The 16,800-nt window shown below is 43.7% G+C and overlaps 2 protein-coding genes across 5 annotated transcripts in view; one reads left to right on the top strand and one right to left on the bottom strand.

Annotated features, from left to right (window-relative positions):
- PAN3 (poly(A) specific ribonuclease subunit PAN3) overlaps positions 1-4,152 on the top strand; it is an 83,736-nt gene extending 79,584 nt beyond the window's left edge. For all 4 annotated transcript variants that reach the window (XM_064441090.1, XM_064441092.1, XM_064441089.1 and 1 more), the window contains one exon: positions 1,194-4,152. In XM_064441090.1, coding sequence (XP_064297160.1) covers positions 1,194-1,334 — 141 coding nt within the window. In that variant the 3' untranslated portion in view covers positions 1,335-4,152. The remainder of the gene's footprint in view (positions 1-1,193) is intronic.
- FLT1 (fms related receptor tyrosine kinase 1) overlaps positions 2,753-16,800 on the bottom strand; it is a 114,997-nt gene continuing 100,949 nt past the window's right edge. Inside the window, exons 25-30 of the mRNA XM_064441087.1 lie at positions 15,678-15,777; positions 14,196-14,301; positions 13,972-14,102; positions 13,471-13,555; positions 12,519-12,610; positions 2,753-7,275 (exon numbers count right to left, since the gene is read on the bottom strand). Of these exons, the coding sequence (XP_064297157.1) occupies positions 7,071-7,275; positions 12,519-12,610; positions 13,471-13,555; positions 13,972-14,102; positions 14,196-14,301; positions 15,678-15,777 (719 nt within the window). The 3' untranslated portion in view covers positions 2,753-7,070. The remainder of the gene's footprint in view (positions 7,276-12,518; positions 12,611-13,470; positions 13,556-13,971; positions 14,103-14,195; positions 14,302-15,677; positions 15,778-16,800) is intronic.

The raw sequence follows: 16,800 nt of genomic DNA, 5'->3' as shown, positions 1-16,800 counted from the left end.
TTCCAGCTTTTAAGGTTATGCTCGGAGCATTATTTTAGAAGTCAAATGCAAGAAACATCTAACTTGCTGTGTTGCTCCAGAGAGCAGCTAGGGGAACCTCTCTGTGACAAACATAATTGGTCTTCTGCTATTCATTAGAGCATTATAATACATTTATTTAATCCTGCTGGGGTTGTATTTCCAAAGATTGTCTCAATAGTGTCATATCCCACTTGTCTCTGCCCCACCTTCTGTACTGGAACAAGAAAGTTTGTAGTGTCAAGTATTTGGAAATATCAATATATTGATTAAAACAGAGCTACAAAAATTTTGCATAAGGGAGTCTGACAGATCTCCATTGATGAACACTTGCAAAGTGAGAACATAAGATACAGTGTTGGAAGGGACATCAGCATGTAAAGTAGGCTATTGCTCTGTTCCAAATTAGGATTTAGTGGTACATCTCTAAAGTACATAGTGTAACATAAAATTTTTTAATATTGAATTTGAGAAGTCAGAACAAAACATGAAAACAAATGTGGAACAGACTATAATCTTTAATCCCAAATTATCTATTTATTTATGGATTATAACCAGGTAATCTTTTGTGGGGTTTTTGGTTTTTTGTTGGGGGGGGGGGGATATTTATGTTTTTGTTTAATATTCTTTTTTTTTAAGAGTATGGGATGAAATATACCATACAGCTTAGGAACTAGTTTGTTTCCAGCAGTGCCAAAAGCATGAGGTTTGGGTTTCTACCGGTTTTCAGACTGCTGGGGGCTGGTCCATCCATTGTTTCATTTTAGCATGGGCAAGAAGTAATTTACCTACCCTACGTGGAGGGTTGTGGATCTTACATGCAAATGTAATGTCTAACATGGTTTTGTTCAGGAGCCATGTGGAAATTTTGCTAGGCTTTCTGCACAGGCGAAGATAGGGTTGCAGGATTATTAGCTTTATGGAAAGGGATGAAAACAATGCTAACCTAGTCCAAAGGTCTGGAATGTCCATCAGGTTAAGACATAAATGTCTCGATTTTTTGGCAAGTACATTGTTGTGGTGCAGTTCGGATCCTTCCTTTCTGTGGCGTTAGCAGATTTGAACTGCACCACAACAATGTACTTGCCAAAAAATTGATTGCTTTTGTTATTGGGGAAATGTTTTGCCATTTCTTTCACACTTCTTTTATTTTATCTTTTGCATTCTTGTTACAGTTAGATGCTGGTGTGCCAGAAAAAATAAGCCTCATTTCCAGAGATGAGAAGAGTGTACTTGTGGTAACTTACAGCGATTTAAAACGCTGCTTTGAAAATACTTTTCAAGAACTGATTGCAGCCGCAAATGGTCAGTTGTAGTATTTGCTGAAAGCATGCAGGACATTGCTGAGGAACTTAACCAATAGCAAATTGCACTACAGCTGAATTGTTGTTGTCATCTCATTTCACATTTGGGAAACAAACAGGAGATGAGCAAAGCTGCTTGCACTTCAGTCAGGTACACTGTTACTTGAAGGGAAGAATGTTTCACTTATCCTATAGCTAAGGCTGCCATTGGAGGCTTTATCTGTGAAGAATTTATTTTAGATTAAGGAACACATCAGGTGCATGATGTTCCTGCTTTTATTTTTTCCACTTGTATATGCACTAATTTTAATTTTTTTAAGACTTTTCTGATCTCTGAAGTTTTGCCACATTGTATACTTAAGGGAAACTCTTTGCAAGGACATTTCTGGGATACATTTTTGTCACTGAGGATATAGCAAAATTTATTCATTTTTGATATTATTTGCACCCAGAATAGCATAAAGGACCAGGTAAATAATTTAATAGAAATTGTGTTCTATTAATGACCATTTAGTTCGTAACCTCTGTAAAAGTGTGTTGTATGCAAGCTCTGTATGCCACCCACTGTTAGCTCAAAGAAATGTGAGAAGACGAAACTTTTTTAAAACCAGTCAAGTGAAGTATCGGTGAATTGACGAAAAAGGAAAGAAAGTCCCCTGTCATTTGACTTAAACTTTGTCTAAGCAAAGTGACGAAAATAGCGTAATGGGAAACACCTATAATTTAAGGAGCATATCAAACTTGCTCTAAACACAACCAGCGCCTTTTAAAAACTGTTTGTATGTTTTCCTGCTAGTCAGAAGCATTTACATTTATGCAATTTTTTTAATAGATTTTTTTTTAAAGAAATTGTTTAAATGCCTGAAGTTTCAGGAGTGTATTACTTTAGGTTATTTACAGTATAATTTTTGTATAAAGTTCTGTTCTTTGAACCACAGCTTTATTATGGTACGCTACACTGGATACAGATACAAAGACACTGTTAAAAGAAGATTAACTATACACAGCAGTTGTCTGGCATCAAGAGCTTTTCAAGTTTTACAGCCTGAATCTGGAGGGATAATGATCTGCTGTGCCTTTGCAGTCACTGCTTAGCCCAAAGTAATATTACTTTTGATAATACTCAACATATGAATATTCCTGAAGTAATTCAGTCTCAAAAGTCTGGAATTTTCCTCCTCAATTACCTTTCTAATATTTGGACATGCAGTTATCTCCAAACTTGGGTATTCATGGGATTTCTAGTTAAACACCTACACTTTGATACTGAAGACTGCCAAATATGTAGGAATTTCCTTTCTTAAAGCAGTAGTGAAGACTGTATCTATCCTTTCCCAGCACTGAATGTTTTAATAGCACTGGGTGCTCACCATGAAGAAAATGTGGAAACTCAAAAGGTCAGGACAGACTTTAAGCACTTGCAACTGATGTTACTGACATCAATTTTAATAATTCTCAATATTTGTAGTTTTCAGAGAAGTTTTTAATATTTCTCTGTCCACTTTTATAAGCTTTAAAATGATTCTCCGCCTTGAGACTTGCATCAAGAAAAAAGCAACTCTCTTCACATCGAAAGCTTTGAAGACTAGGGACATGCTTTACACATTTTAGAAAATGTGGTTGAATCCACATTAGGTAGCATCAGTTGTTGAGTTTAAAAATCGATTATTGTTGCATTTGATCGAATGAATTTTAAAAGGAACATAATGTTTAATATTCAAACGATAACAGTTGCCAGAATGTTCTTTTTAATATAAAAGGAACAGGAACTTTGAAAAGTGAACATGCAAAACAGTCTTTTATCATTAGCTCATGTATTTGAGGAAGAGCAGCTGTCTTTTATATGTTTTTTGACAAATCATATTGTAATTCTTTTGTACAAAAAAGAAGTACTTGTATTCTAGAAGAAATATGAAATGCTTAATTTATAAGCGGGCTGAGGTTTTTTCCGGTATTGTTTTCTTTGAAAATGAAAGGGGATCATCTGTTCAGTTGTGGGGTTTGGGAACCTTTGAAAATTTAATTTGTGGACCAATATTTTGTGAAAGTATAAGGCAGGGGTAAAATAGGGCTTGAATTCTCATCCTTTTTAGACCAGCAAACCACCCTCTGCAAGACATGTCTAAATTGCAAACCTGTGTGTATTTGCATAATGTCAGTTTGCTTCAGCCCCTAGTAACCTCAGGACTTGGTTTAAAAATGAAAAAGTAGACAGCTAATAAGTTTTCATACATAATGTCAGCCAGAAAATATTTGGTGTCAGGTAATACATAAAATAAAGTTGAGCTTTGTTTTCTATTTATTTCATTTGGTCCGTATTTGGGAATGATTTGAACAGTCTGAAGTTCAGCTTGGGTGTTTTTTTGGGGAGAGCCCTTCTACCCCATTTTAATGCCATTTAGAAGGTTGTCCTAAAGTTGTAGTTCGATCTGTTCATAGGAAGAACTGTGTATCTATATTTAAAGAGAAGAGCCACCAGGATGTGCCCTCCCCAATGGGAAATTTAATTCCAACCTTCCTATTTTTTACAGCTAAAAGCACAGAAGGGACAACCTTCAAAATCATCTGATGTTGGTCATTTTAATTTTTGTACCTGTTTTAAATTCTGTTGCTGTATTGACTATATTGTAAATATTTTGTTGAGGGTACCTATGTATTTTTGATTTGCCCTTGTTTCGGTAATTCAGGTGTCAACTGCTTCCCCTAAAAAGCACCAGTATGTTAAGTTCTAATGTCATGATCCCAATATGTGTTACTCATCTTTAATCCTGTTTTCATTCTTCATGTGTACAGCAGTATTTTTAATAAAGAATACCAGAAATAACATGGCCTTATTTTGACAACGTGAAGTTCTGAAGTTGCTTACAGGGCTTTTCAACTTTGGTGCTGGAATTGTATTCGCTCTATCATATTTCTTTTGCATTTGCTCTGCCTGCAGAGCAGAGTTTAAACAATCATGAGTCACAAAGTGTGTTTTAGTGCTTGCTACTTATAGTGTATTAGGTGTCCTAAAACTGACAGATGATGTTGACTAGAATTGTGGTCATATGCATTTCCTTAACTCCCAAGTCAAGCCCCACCTGCTTCTGTCAGATCAGATCTGCTTCACTAAACGAGCCCTAATTCTGAAAACTCTATTAAAGTACCCTTACTTTCCTGTTTATTGAGGTTTTTTGCCCAATAACAAAGTATATTAATTTGAGAATTCGCCTGTGGAGTCATTGACAGCTTAATTTCCCAGAATGGTTTACTGGTGGGGTAGAATCTCCTACCCATCCAATCCTGACCATGCCTCTGTAATGTGAAATTTTGTGCAATATATGTGAAATTGTCAATACTCCCTGCATACATTTAACGCGGAGTCATTAACCTTTAAATTGCAGTGTGTTATAAATTTTGTTATATAAGCTGCAGTAAGCTCAGTTGCACTCGCCTAGTCTCCGGTTTCTTTCTGAGCAATGTGCAGCAACAGCTACACCATCCCTGTGGCAGTAAGTGATCCCATTTTGTTCTGTCTCCCCAGAGAAAGCTTCATCTCCACCCCTTTCCAGCACTTGTATGTTGTTTATCTGCAGTGTTTCTTGGAGATCCTATCAGATTATAGAATGCTACATAGCAGAGAGCACTCAGCTGAACATAGCTGTGGAGGTAGCATCCCCAGCTTCTGACCGATGGGGTGGGGATGTGGAGATTCTCTGGAGAAAGCATCTACCAGGCCTAAGGTGCCAACTTGCATCACCGTATCCACTCTTGCGTGAGAAGTGTGTCTTCCGTGCAATTATTCCATATTCTCCTTTGCTCACAAAACTGGCCCCTGGGATGGACTGTTTGCCAGATGTGGTGGTGCTGCCCAGTGCTGAATCATCTGCTGCAGCAGGCTCTGATGCTGGATTAATTAGTTTAGCAGAATTCTGTGGATTCTTTCAAAAGCAAACTTTATTATATGAATTTAGCAGTCAGATATGTTATATGAAGACAGAAAATGCAAGACAAAGTAAGAGTTATTCATATCTGAAGAAACTTAAGGGGTTCATATAAAAGTAATCTTTGTAGTCCAGTTTTCTTAAATATTTATGCACAAAAAGCATATTTATATATTTACACTGTGCAAACATTTCCTTTGAGATGCATCATCCCGTAACTATTTTTGCTCAATTGGATTAAGAAATAGCTCTTAAAATTTCATTTTGTTTTAATCAAGTTCAAATATGCCAGCAAGAGACAGTGCAATAGGTACTTAAAACTGATGATCTCTTGGCCAGGAAGATCTAGAATTGATAGTAGCGGTACATGTTTCTTGAATATCCGAGAACATTTGTCTTTAAGTCTGCAAAAGGTCACTTGCCTTTAAGTCTGTTAGCGGGTTAAAGTCATAACTTCTAAGCTGACTTTTAAGAGGCCAGAACCATATTAACTGAAATGCTGCATATAATGCAGATTTAGAGTGGACCATGAGAAGCTGAGATTGGGCAGTTGTTGATTTGGAAGATGTCAGTGCTACTGCGTTAAATGGCCAACTCTTTAATATTGCATTCAGGGATGAAAGGGGATGGTGCATTCACACTTCTCGAGCGAAGAACATTCATGCCCTTTCTGAGATGTTGTATAAAAGTCTGCTGCAAATGAATGATACGTTTTTAATCCTGTACATACATACTGTTAACTAACCTGGAAATTCAACTGTCTTTGTATAAAAGCTGCCCTAACTTTCCAATGAGATTGTCTTATTTCTAGCTAATCTCTTCTAACTCTATAGTGATCAATTAATTTAAAGTATATGCAGTTTAGTAGCCATCCTGTCTTTTCAGACAGATTCCCATAAATAAAATCTAATCAGTGCAGTGTTAGAAAGTCCACGAGATTTTGTGGACGGAGCTTGGCTTTAACATATCTAGCTTGCAGTTTGGTTCCAGTGTGTGTGTTGGCATACTGACAAAGTGCAAAACTTCAAGAATATTTACTTGATTTCAGCAGGCTTGTCCAAACCAATTTGATCTGTGTTCTCCGCTGTTGCAGCCCTGGCTCTCATCTTAGTTTTCCTCTGTCTTTGCCAAGTGTGTTTTGCAACACAAATTTGAAATTCTTGCCTCGCGAGACTCCTTACTGCGTTTGCCATGTGAAGCAGTAAGAGCCGTATAATGCCCCGTCCCCAGCTAGCTAATTCAGCTTCCCTGGAGCATTAGCCTTTCCTCAGGTTTCTCAAAGCAGAGTTTTCACTGAAAACTGTAGAGCATGGTCTGTTTCTTGTTTCTCTCTTCCTGAAGAATCCTTTATTTTCCAGCAGTACATGGGCCCCAGCAACGAGGTGCAAATTTCCCAGTGCCTGATGCGGGTTCCCGAGGGCTCCCAGCTGCCTCTCCCGACCAGGGCACCAGTGCTGCACCCGAGTCCGAGCAGAGGCTGGGTGACTAGAGCATGAAATACCATCCTGCTGCCGGGACCAAACAGCGAACTTGGTTTTCTCTGTAATGATGACCGTCCAGGTTTTCAGAAGCACTGGGCAAATTTAGTGGCAGCTGTTGGTGTTCAGTGTTTGGGAAAGTCAAGGCCTAAGCATTAGTATTTTGCTATAATTTTGTATATGCTTGTTGCAGTCTGTAGAAAAAGCAGATCACTGAGATCAAGCCAATGATATCTTTTTAAATTTTAGGATAACTAGAATTATGTGGGTCAAAGTTTTTAAACTGATAGTGTTTCAGAAGAACCTTTTTGGATTAAACGCATATTTAGATCTTGGCCTAGAAGTACTTAAACAGGTGGCTGAGAATAAAGGACGATGGAGTTGTAGTCAGGAGGGGGAGAATGACATGCTTTCATTTTCTCCAGCACCGCGTTGCCATAAGTATATCTTCGCTTGGAGTCACTGAGATGGTCACAGCTGAAACTGCAGAAGCTTCTCGGGTTGGTTATTCCGGAAAGCACTGACTCCTTGCTCCTGCTGGCACCTTTCACACTGCAACAGAGCAGCATCACTGTTAGTGTATTTCACATGTATGGGCGTTTGTTTTAATGACTTGAGCGAAGCCACATTACAAGAAGCAGCTTTGTTTGTTCTCGGATGATTGTAACGGCACTGATGTAGATGGGATTGCTCAATGGGAGAGTGGCACGGGGCACTGAAAGAGCCCTCGAGTCCCCGTCTGAACAGATACTGTGACTGAACATCACTATTAAGGCGCTTGTGTTCAGTGTAAGTATTAGAGTCTTGGTGCTTATGGGGTGTACTTGGTCGCTCAGCCTAAGTTCTAATTACTCGCCTGTGGCAGGTGCTAAGGAGTGAAACTTCATTGCAGGGCAAAGTAGTGTGGAGTGTCTGGCATCCGTGCTGCTGCTGGGCTCTGCGTCCCCATCGGGTCCTCACACTTATACGTTCTTCCTAAGGGAACTTGAGGGGGGTGTGTGTGTGTAGGTTTGAGCCGGAGTGAGGTAATGAAAGGTCTCAAGCCTTGGGGCAAAAGCAGGAAGCTACTAGTGTAGGTGTTCCCAGAGCCTAATGCTGGGATGAATTTTTAAGATAAATGGCAGATGTGTGTGAGGAAGGGCACGAGGTCTGGATGTCTCCCCTTTTAGGCTTCTCTTGGTAGCAGACATGAACTGCTGGTTTGAATTAGAGTTTTCCTGTCCTGCAGAGGACCAGTTATCCTGTAGGCTGCCTTTTATAAGATACCCTTTACAAGAGGGTTTAATGTCTTCTCAGCTGAGCCACTCTTAAAGACACTGTTTGCCTTGCAGCATTTTCTCACCCATATTCAGAGACCGCAGTGCTTGAAAGGGCTCTTTAAATAATGAAGAAAGTTAAGGTAAAGAGAATTTTCACACCATTAAACTTAGATACCAAAGATTTATCTGTAGACAAAGGACAAGCCAGAGCATTTTCCATCATTGATTACATGTGAAATCCTAATGTAAACATATGTTGGACCGCAATGCCTAAAATTAGATTCCCTCCCCTGTATTTTTATAAGCTCATGGACACTCCACCCCTCTCCATTTATAAGGTCAGGAAAGTTGGCAGCCCTAGTCTTGAATTGTAGAGGAGACAGTCAGAACATCTATTGAGGCTTTCAGAGGCCAGGGTTTTGCTTTTTTGTTTAATTTGAAGTGTAAGATCTTCTACGTAAAATACAGAACTGGTAGCACAGGGCCTTTCCTGATTAGGAAATGGAGGAGTAACAGTTTCTCTTGTATGTCACGGCTTCTTGAATCTTTAACTCACAAACTTGTGTGCTTTTTAAGGAGCGTGGTCTGTCTTCTGTCCTACTGTAGGAAATTGGAGGGTCCTCCCAAGAAGACCACGCCATTACATTTGTTTGTAGATGGATGGAGTTGATGAGGAGGAGCCCTCATGATGAGGATTGCAGATGCATCCCATATTTTTATATTGCATCTGTTGGCAGATGGAGAAGTAATTGCCTTGGGATGAATTCCGTAAGTGTGTGACAAGGTTAGTCACAGAGTCAATTGACTTTGTGATGGGTTTAAAGAGAAATGCTTCTGTGGTTTACATTGTAACTATGAGTCTCAGGGAGCAGTGGGCTGGCAAAAGTTAAGTGTGCATCCAAAGTTACGAGCCTTAAAATCATCATGCTTTGATCCTTTCATTCATCATCAGGCTTCGCGATCCTGAGAATTTTCTTGTGAGCTAGGCTTGGCTTGTACTTCAATTAATAAACCTTTATACCAATAGAGCTGCATCTATTAATTTTATCTTGAGTGCACTGCTGTACCTGGGCATGCACTCCCACAGAGCTTTGAGGGAGCCCACGGGGTTTTGGCATCCATAGGCTTCATTTTAAGTCTGAGATTACAGTCAGTAAAGGCTTCTCTAGCTGTGGACTATCTTCTTTCCACTCTAGGAACATAAATTAGAAACTGTGTCTAGCTGGTTTTTAATTGGGATCGTTTGCTGGAGGAAACAGCTGCTGCTTTCCTGACTGATTTGAGAACAGAGTGAGGTTAGGGGTTGGCTGCAGCTCTTGAGATGCTTGTTCCAGCTCACAAGTGCTGGAGTTATCACTGGTTTTCTGGCTTAGCAATTTGCTTTGACTCAAGGGTTTGCTCCAGCTCAGGGATTTTGGCTAACTTGGGTTGGGCTTTTTCACCAATACTGAAATGCCAGAAAAGAGTTGCAGCTGGGATCCTTTCCACTTGCAAAGGAGCGGAGCTCAGAAGGTTGTTCTTTCTGTGCCCCCAAACCTTTCTATTGGGATCTTGTTACCTGCAGCCTTACATTAGGAAAGAGTATTCTCTCTTTATGCTGTTCATGGTATCACTTGCTTTCATCTCAATGGCAATGCAAGTCCAAGACACATAGCAACCATTTCTGTTGTGCTCCTGGCCACCACCTGGGCCTGAGGGGCTCACCAGGGTTTGGGCTGATGCTCGTTTCCTACAGTGAAGCCAAGGGTGAGCTTTGCGTGTTGGTGCTTTGTCCTCTACAGCAGTGGAAGCTTGAGGGGAGCGGAGTCGCCTGGGTCAGTGGGGTCCCCCTGCACTGTCAAGTCAGCTGGCTCCCCGCTCTGCTCTCCCCCTGGCCTGGCTCTTGGGTTGGTCACGCTGAGTAAGCACCAGTGCATGCACTGGCTCTCTCCTGGAATCAACCGATTAGTTTCATCTGAAACAAACTCAGTGCACTTTTGGGGACAGGTAGGATGCACCAGGTTTGGGTCCTTCCACGCTATACAGTCCTTCAGCACTGTTGCAGCAGAGACAGCCCCACCAAGTCTGAATCCTCTAATGGCACACTGCAGGGTGTGCGCACACCCTTGTGCTGGTCTGAGAGCATCACCCCACCTGGCTGGCTCCCATGAGATTTCAGATGCTTCAAAATGAGAAAAAGACAGGCTGAGCCCAACTGTTATGCCCTGGGCAGCAGGGAATTGTGGGAGCGCAGGGAAAGGCAGGACAGCCTGCCCCAGCCTGCAGGCAGGTGGGGAGCAGCAAGGCTACAGCCCTGTAGCACCCTCGGCTCAGGACCAACACACTGGTGGGAGTGCATTTGTCTGCATCTGTGTCCTAAACTGCAGCATTGAGGTTTACAGCATGATGGTGAGTGCCCTGGGAGTGGTTAGGCATTAGTACAAAGATGATCTAACTGTAAGCTGCTGCTAAGAGGGGGGCGACCCCTTCCTCAGCCCAGCACTGGCACTGGCTGCCCTGATGGTGAGCTGCTACTGCTCACTCGGAAACTATTCTGGGGCCGTTCTGATAATCCAGCGACCTGAACCAGCTCTCTGCAAGGCAAGCCAAGCAGAAACGTCAGCACGTGAGAGGGGCAGGACCACAGAGCAGGATGCTTGAGATGCAAGGGAAGAAGCACGACAATGCATCTGGTTAGATCAGCTTACATATATCAAACGCCTCCAGGCTCCACCTTGTCCAGTGTTCAGTACAACTTTCAGGGGTATTTATTTACTGCTCTAATTTAGCCTAAGTAAAGGATGCTTAGCTAAGAAGCTACCACTTTTAGGAATGCATGCAAACTAAAGGGCCACTGCATGCATTCACATACATGAGTGCTTTTGGGCATAATCCTACAGTACCACTTGTTTAGCTTGCAGGCCAGATGACCTTGTATGTTCTCAGCCAACTGCTCTGTTTCCCCAAGGATTTATGTTCTCATAGACACTGTTGAGGTCAATTTTTCTTTTCCCCATCCAAACATTCCTTTCCTTCTGCAGAAAATGCTCCTTGAAGCAGTTCTGAAGGGATGCTTGGGGCACAGTCCATGTATTCTGTCCAACGCAAAGAAAAAGGCATTTCACACATTTCCTTTGGGGAAGTTGCCATGTTGTTTCTGCGGCTGACAGCAGCCTTCAGAAATGTCACATTTATGCAAAGAAAAAAATGGGTGTAAACCACTTCTAGGAACTATTGCATCCTTTGGAGCCCTGTAATATCCACACGCATTCCAAGCTCTGTAATACCTGGCTCCTCAAAAGAGAGTATGGAAAACTGTCTTAATAAAATCAAAGTACCATAGAATTGCTTACAAGCCTCTTTTCTGAAATGTGAGTGGTCAAAGCAGGAGAAAGGGTTTTCCAGCACTCGTCTGGAGTGGCTTGAATCACCCTGGCTTTGCCACGCATGAGCAGTGCTCCACTGCAGACTCCAGCCAGCCGCACATTTACCCTGCACGCCGTGCATTTTGGCTGTGTGAGCGTGCACGCTCTCGTACATGTATTTCTGTGCATTTAACCAACGCCCTCTTAGTCACTGGAATTTTTCTTGAAGCAAGTCCTCTCTGCCTTGACCCCACGTTTCAGCCAGCTCCAATTGTTCATTGAGACAATACTACACCTCCCAGCCTGCCCAGCTGCAAGTCACTGAAAAGTTTGGCACGGGCAGGATGGCCTTGACCTCCTGCCAGCATAAGATGAAGGATGGGTTCGGTCTGGGCAGTCCCCGGGCTGGCTGAGAGCAGCGAGCCGAAGCCAGCCGCAGACACTGCCAGCTTCACAGCGGCTCGGAACAGACACCGCTGGCATTGAGAAACTAAATATTTCTCATTTACGAAGAGTTCACGTCAGTGCAATACATTTCTTAGAGCAGTCTTAGTTCCCTGCTTGGGCAGCTGTCAGGAATTAGGTGGAGGAAGGTGGCCAATATATTAAAGTGCTTAAAGGCAGGAAAAGAAGTGAGGCCCTCACATCCATCTATTGTGAAGTTGCCACTTTAGCATCCTGAGCCCATGGGCCTTAAATGGGCCGTGCTTAGCTGAGTCATGGAAAAGAAGGGCAAAAACAAGCAGGGGGAGCCTTGTCCCAGCTGGGGTGCCCTTGGGGACTTGCAGAAACAACTGTGAATTCTACATAGCCACATGTGAGTCCTCCCCCACTGCTAAGGGCTCATTTCCTATAGTTACCTACATCTACCTTTGTTTAGCACTCTCTGGCACTCACTTGTCCAGCCTGGCATTAAGTTAAGGATCAGGCCAATCAACAGAGCATTGATAAATCATATTGGCCATGTGCATCGAAGGGGTTGAGGGTTATTTATTTCCTCAAAGGTGTATGGAGGATTAGGTGTGAGAGCTGATCCACTGCTGACTCGACTCAGCAGGACACACCTCAGCAAGAATGTTTGCAGGGATGGGGGACTCCTCAGCTACTTTCACTGGGCCTGGTTTAGCACAAGGACCTTGAATCCTCCTTTGCTTTCTAAAATGTGAAGAAGAAGGGAACATAAAATACAGACCCAAAGAATGTCCGTTTCTGCTTGCTGCCTGTCCATGTGAAGCGTTTCAGTTCTTCTGGAGCCAGCACCATCCCACTGTCTGCTTGGTAATCCTTGAAGAAGAAAGGAAGACACCACCCTATTAGGTGTTAACTGTATTAAGTTACTTTCACAATGGGCTCAGTTCCTCTTCAGTCCGATTTTCATCATCAGTTTCGTCATTTATACTCAGCTCTAGGAGACAGTGGCTCCATGCTGCTCGAGGGCTGCAATGCCCACGTATTTAATGTCACCTTTCCAAACTGTCCTTGCTTTGGGGTGCAGCAAACACATGCCATTAATGCAGCTACAGAGTGTTAGAAGGAAGGTGTCTACACACAAGGTGGGGTTCTGGCCAGCCACTAGTTCAGCCTCGAGAGCACCACCGTGCCTTCCTGCCTCCCACCACTTCATACATACAGCCGGGTCACTAAAAGCTTCCCCCAGCCTCTCACCCATGCCCACCCCCACCAGGACAATATCTGTGCCCTGCTAGTAGCCATCTCCCCAGCTTGTCCGCCAGAGGACGGACAGGACTTGGTCATACCCGGAACCTCTGGTGGAAATGTGACCCTTGATTCTCATTTGTGCACTACAATTCAGGTAAAAACACAAATCCAAGGGATTTTTAAAGTGACACTTCCACAGCGGTGGGACTCAGGTGGGACTCTGGCAGCCGTACCTTGCAGTGCTATTGGCATTGGCCATTTCTTATCAGGGAAGGAGTGTTTGCAGCCTATTCCACGGTCAGCAAGGATCTACTGTCCCCAGTTTGTAGGACATAGGATAATGATGCTGCAAGCACAGCTAATCTTGTACCTCGTATCAGTAGAGCTGATAAAGCAGTAAAACCCTGCTTGAGTCTCTCTGTATAAATCTGTCACACAAATAAAAAGAAATAAATGGAGTATCATCTGGCCCAAGAATCACTTACATTAAATACAAGCGTTTGTTTGATGGGAAGGTCTTCAAATGTCTTTATGCGCTGGGGTGGTTTGATTTTGAAAGTGTTTATGTATCTGTTCAACAAGAAAAGCAGGACAATTTTTGGTGAGAGTGTGAAGTGTGTAAGCCGGAAGCACTAGATATTTGTCTGTTTCTTTAAGCAGTTGCCTAACGCTCACAGAGGTAGGTTACACAAAAGGGACTTTTTAACCCAACCCCACCCAAACCTCATTCCCCAGCCCTGGGGTGCACACAGCTGCCCCTCTGACAGTGCCTGAGCCTGGTGACCTGATGGTCCCCCTGGGCAGAGACACCCCCATGGGCCGTCCCAGCCCAACATGATCCCAGCAGTGGTGGCTCGGTGGCTGATGGGACACTCAGACCATGTGGGGTGTCTCTGGGTGTTTTCTCCCACACAGGTCCAAACCAGTCTATGCAGCAAGCTGCAATACCCAACAAGCAAACTCAGTTTTACTCTTGCTTCTCTCACCTGACATTTTCAGTGCTTCCACAACTTGAGCTTGTAACAGAAAAATTTTCATTGCACAAAGGATCGGATGCAGGGGGAAACGTGCTTTCTGTTGTAAATATAGTATTGAGAGGTATGTAGTCTTTGCCTTCCTAAATGCACACAAGAGATCAAAGCGTTATTCCCGGGACCGTGTGGCTGGTCACCCCTGCCTCGGTCACAGCACGTGGTCGTGACATTAGTACCTGCTGGACGTTTGCTTGCAGCAGGTCGCCCAGCTTTTTCACCAGCTCACAGAACCTTGGTCTGTCATTGGGATTGCTTCGCCAGCAGTCCAGCATGATTTGGTAGCTGTGGGGACAAAAGCAAAATGAGCACATGGTGGGGTTACAGCTCACTTTGACCCAGGGCAGTGTACTCTCTGACAGCTTGTCATTGATAGAATTAACACCTGAGCCCACCTGATTTTACAAAGATGCTCTCCAACACCACCGAGGCCTCTTACTAAAAGTAAGAGAGTAAACTTTCTACAGAAAAAGAAAAAAAAACTTCTTCCAGCAAGACACCAGGAAGACCACATCAAAAGAATAGTTTAGCCAATTAGTCATACTTTCTTTTTTTATTCCTAATTAAGCATTTAACCTTTATATTAAACATTTATTAACTGGCAATGTTTAAGTTAAGGCATCCTAGGATGACTTATATGAATGTGTCACTTCCTTGTATTGGCTGAGTCGAGCTTTCCTTCCTGCAATAAAATATGTGGAAGAGGAAAAAAAAAAAAGCTCTTATCTACTGTCACTAGGATAATAAAATTAGCGAATGGGTAATACTCCCAGATAGGCATGGCTGGCTCGCATCCTTTTTCTTCTTCCAGAACTATTTTTTGGTAAGTGTTGCTATTTAAATTCATGATGTAGCACTCAAAAAGGCACTGAAAACACCTACATGTACTTGATTTTGCTTGCAGAGGTAAAATACCCTGGATATGTTCATGATCCTGAATGATTTGTGCCACGGGGTGTGTGCTCGGCATGCTGCAGGTGCTTCCCTGGGCAGGGCGGTCCATCCTGCTCCCAGGGCAGAGGGGCTTCAAACTCAGGGACTTGCTGGACCCTGCCGGGCCTCCAAAAAGGTGTTGGACATGCAGCAGCAGCTGGAGGCTGCTCCTCAAGGCAGGGGACTGGGGAGCAACAGCCAACGCTGCAGTGGAAGGGCTCAGAGAAGCCCCACAGGCGACACGGGCTGGGAGGCTGCGCGTCCCGGTCACCTTCCTCTGCCATCAGCCACTGTCTCCGGGAAAGGGTGGACCCTCATCACCCGAATGTTTGCAAGGGAGCCTCCGCTGTCACTTCCTAAGTCAAGACGATGTTAATAATGTCACATTCCTCTAGCACTTATCTGTGTGCATGTTGGTAAATATTAAACCTGGAGAGGAATGAATGACCTTCCTCCTCCGAGCTGCTCGCTCAGCTCCCCTCGGAGCTGAGCCCCAGTGGTGCCCTGGGATCACATCCACGTCCCTCCTCACCCTCTCCCAGGAGGGCGAGGGGACCAACATGGGGGAGGGATACAAGAAGATGTTGATGACAGCAAGATAGGAGGCAGCATCGGGTGTTTCTTTCCTTATGTCGGCATAGGGTACTTTTTGCAGAGGCTCATACATCATCTGCAAGGCAGCCCAGGAGGGCAGTGGTACACAATGCAAACAGAGGAAGGCATCTTACATCTCCTCCGTCGCTTGTTCCGGGGCTCGCATTCTTGTGCCTTCCTTTAGTCTGCTGCAGAAATCCTCATCTATTTGGACTCCAGGGTAAGGAGAGGCACCTAGGGATGACATTGGGAGAACAGGGTCACACATCTCCTGAGCCGGGTACCTGTAACCTAGCCTTGGCCCTACACATCCCCGCCAAACCTCAGGGTGTACAGCATCTGCTTGCAGAGCTGGGAGCCCGGAGGCATCCCCAGCTGCAGGGTCTGCCTTCTGCCAGCTGCCACAGGCAGGGAAGTGCTGCTGCTGATGGTGCTCCAAGCCCCTGTCCTTGGATGGGGGCAGGATCAACCCGGTACTATTGGTGGCGCTTACCTGGCCTGAATGCAACAAATACACATGAATTTGACTTGAAATGAATCCCTTGAGACCAGCCAAGTCTGATCTCTCTATGGTTTGCACCCCAAATTCTAGTAAGCAGAGTATTAACAAACCCAAATGTTCAAAAGCACCTCGGGGGTGGGGGGGGGCGGGGAATAATGTTTTTAAAATCAGATCACAGTGCATTTGCATGATTTCTTATTTTCTGTGGTTTTAAGTTGCAGCCTGATCATGCTGTTGGACTTTTTTCTGTAGATAAGAAAACATCAGGAAAAGGGAAAACAAAAGATAAAAACCAAACCACCTCTCTGAGAGTCAGTCGCCAGGTTCAAGGAGCTGGGGCTTTAAGAAAAAACCAGCAGGTACTATGAGGCTGACCATAAAATCACAAGAGTTGGCAGGCTGACCAACAACACGTATTTAAACTAATAAATGATTGATTGTCCTGAGAATTGTATAGTATTGTTTCCTCTGCTGTTCGCCTCTTTTGTCAGCCTCTACGTTGAACCCAATTAAGATTCTTCTGTTCTGACGGTCATTGTTGTTCCCGCTCAGTGTACATCTTGTATCCTGCCTTTTCCACGTGAAAGAAAGGGGGGAGGGGGGGGAAGCTTCACTGGGTTTTAATTTCAGATTGCATGCTCTAGTTCATCCTGCAGCATCTGTGTGGCTGCTTGCTCGCCTGCTGTGTCCAGAGGCCACGTTGAGGGGGGTGCTGGGTCCCTCCTGAGGTGGGGTGACCGTCTGGTCTCACATTG

Source organism: Phalacrocorax carbo, chromosome 1 (assembly GCF_963921805.1).
Source record: "Phalacrocorax carbo chromosome 1, bPhaCar2.1, whole genome shotgun sequence".
NCBI classification, from domain to species: domain Eukaryota; kingdom Metazoa; phylum Chordata; class Aves; order Suliformes; family Phalacrocoracidae; genus Phalacrocorax; species Phalacrocorax carbo.
Note: the sequence above shows the minus strand (reverse complement) of the source record. Positions and strands in the feature narration are given on the sequence as shown.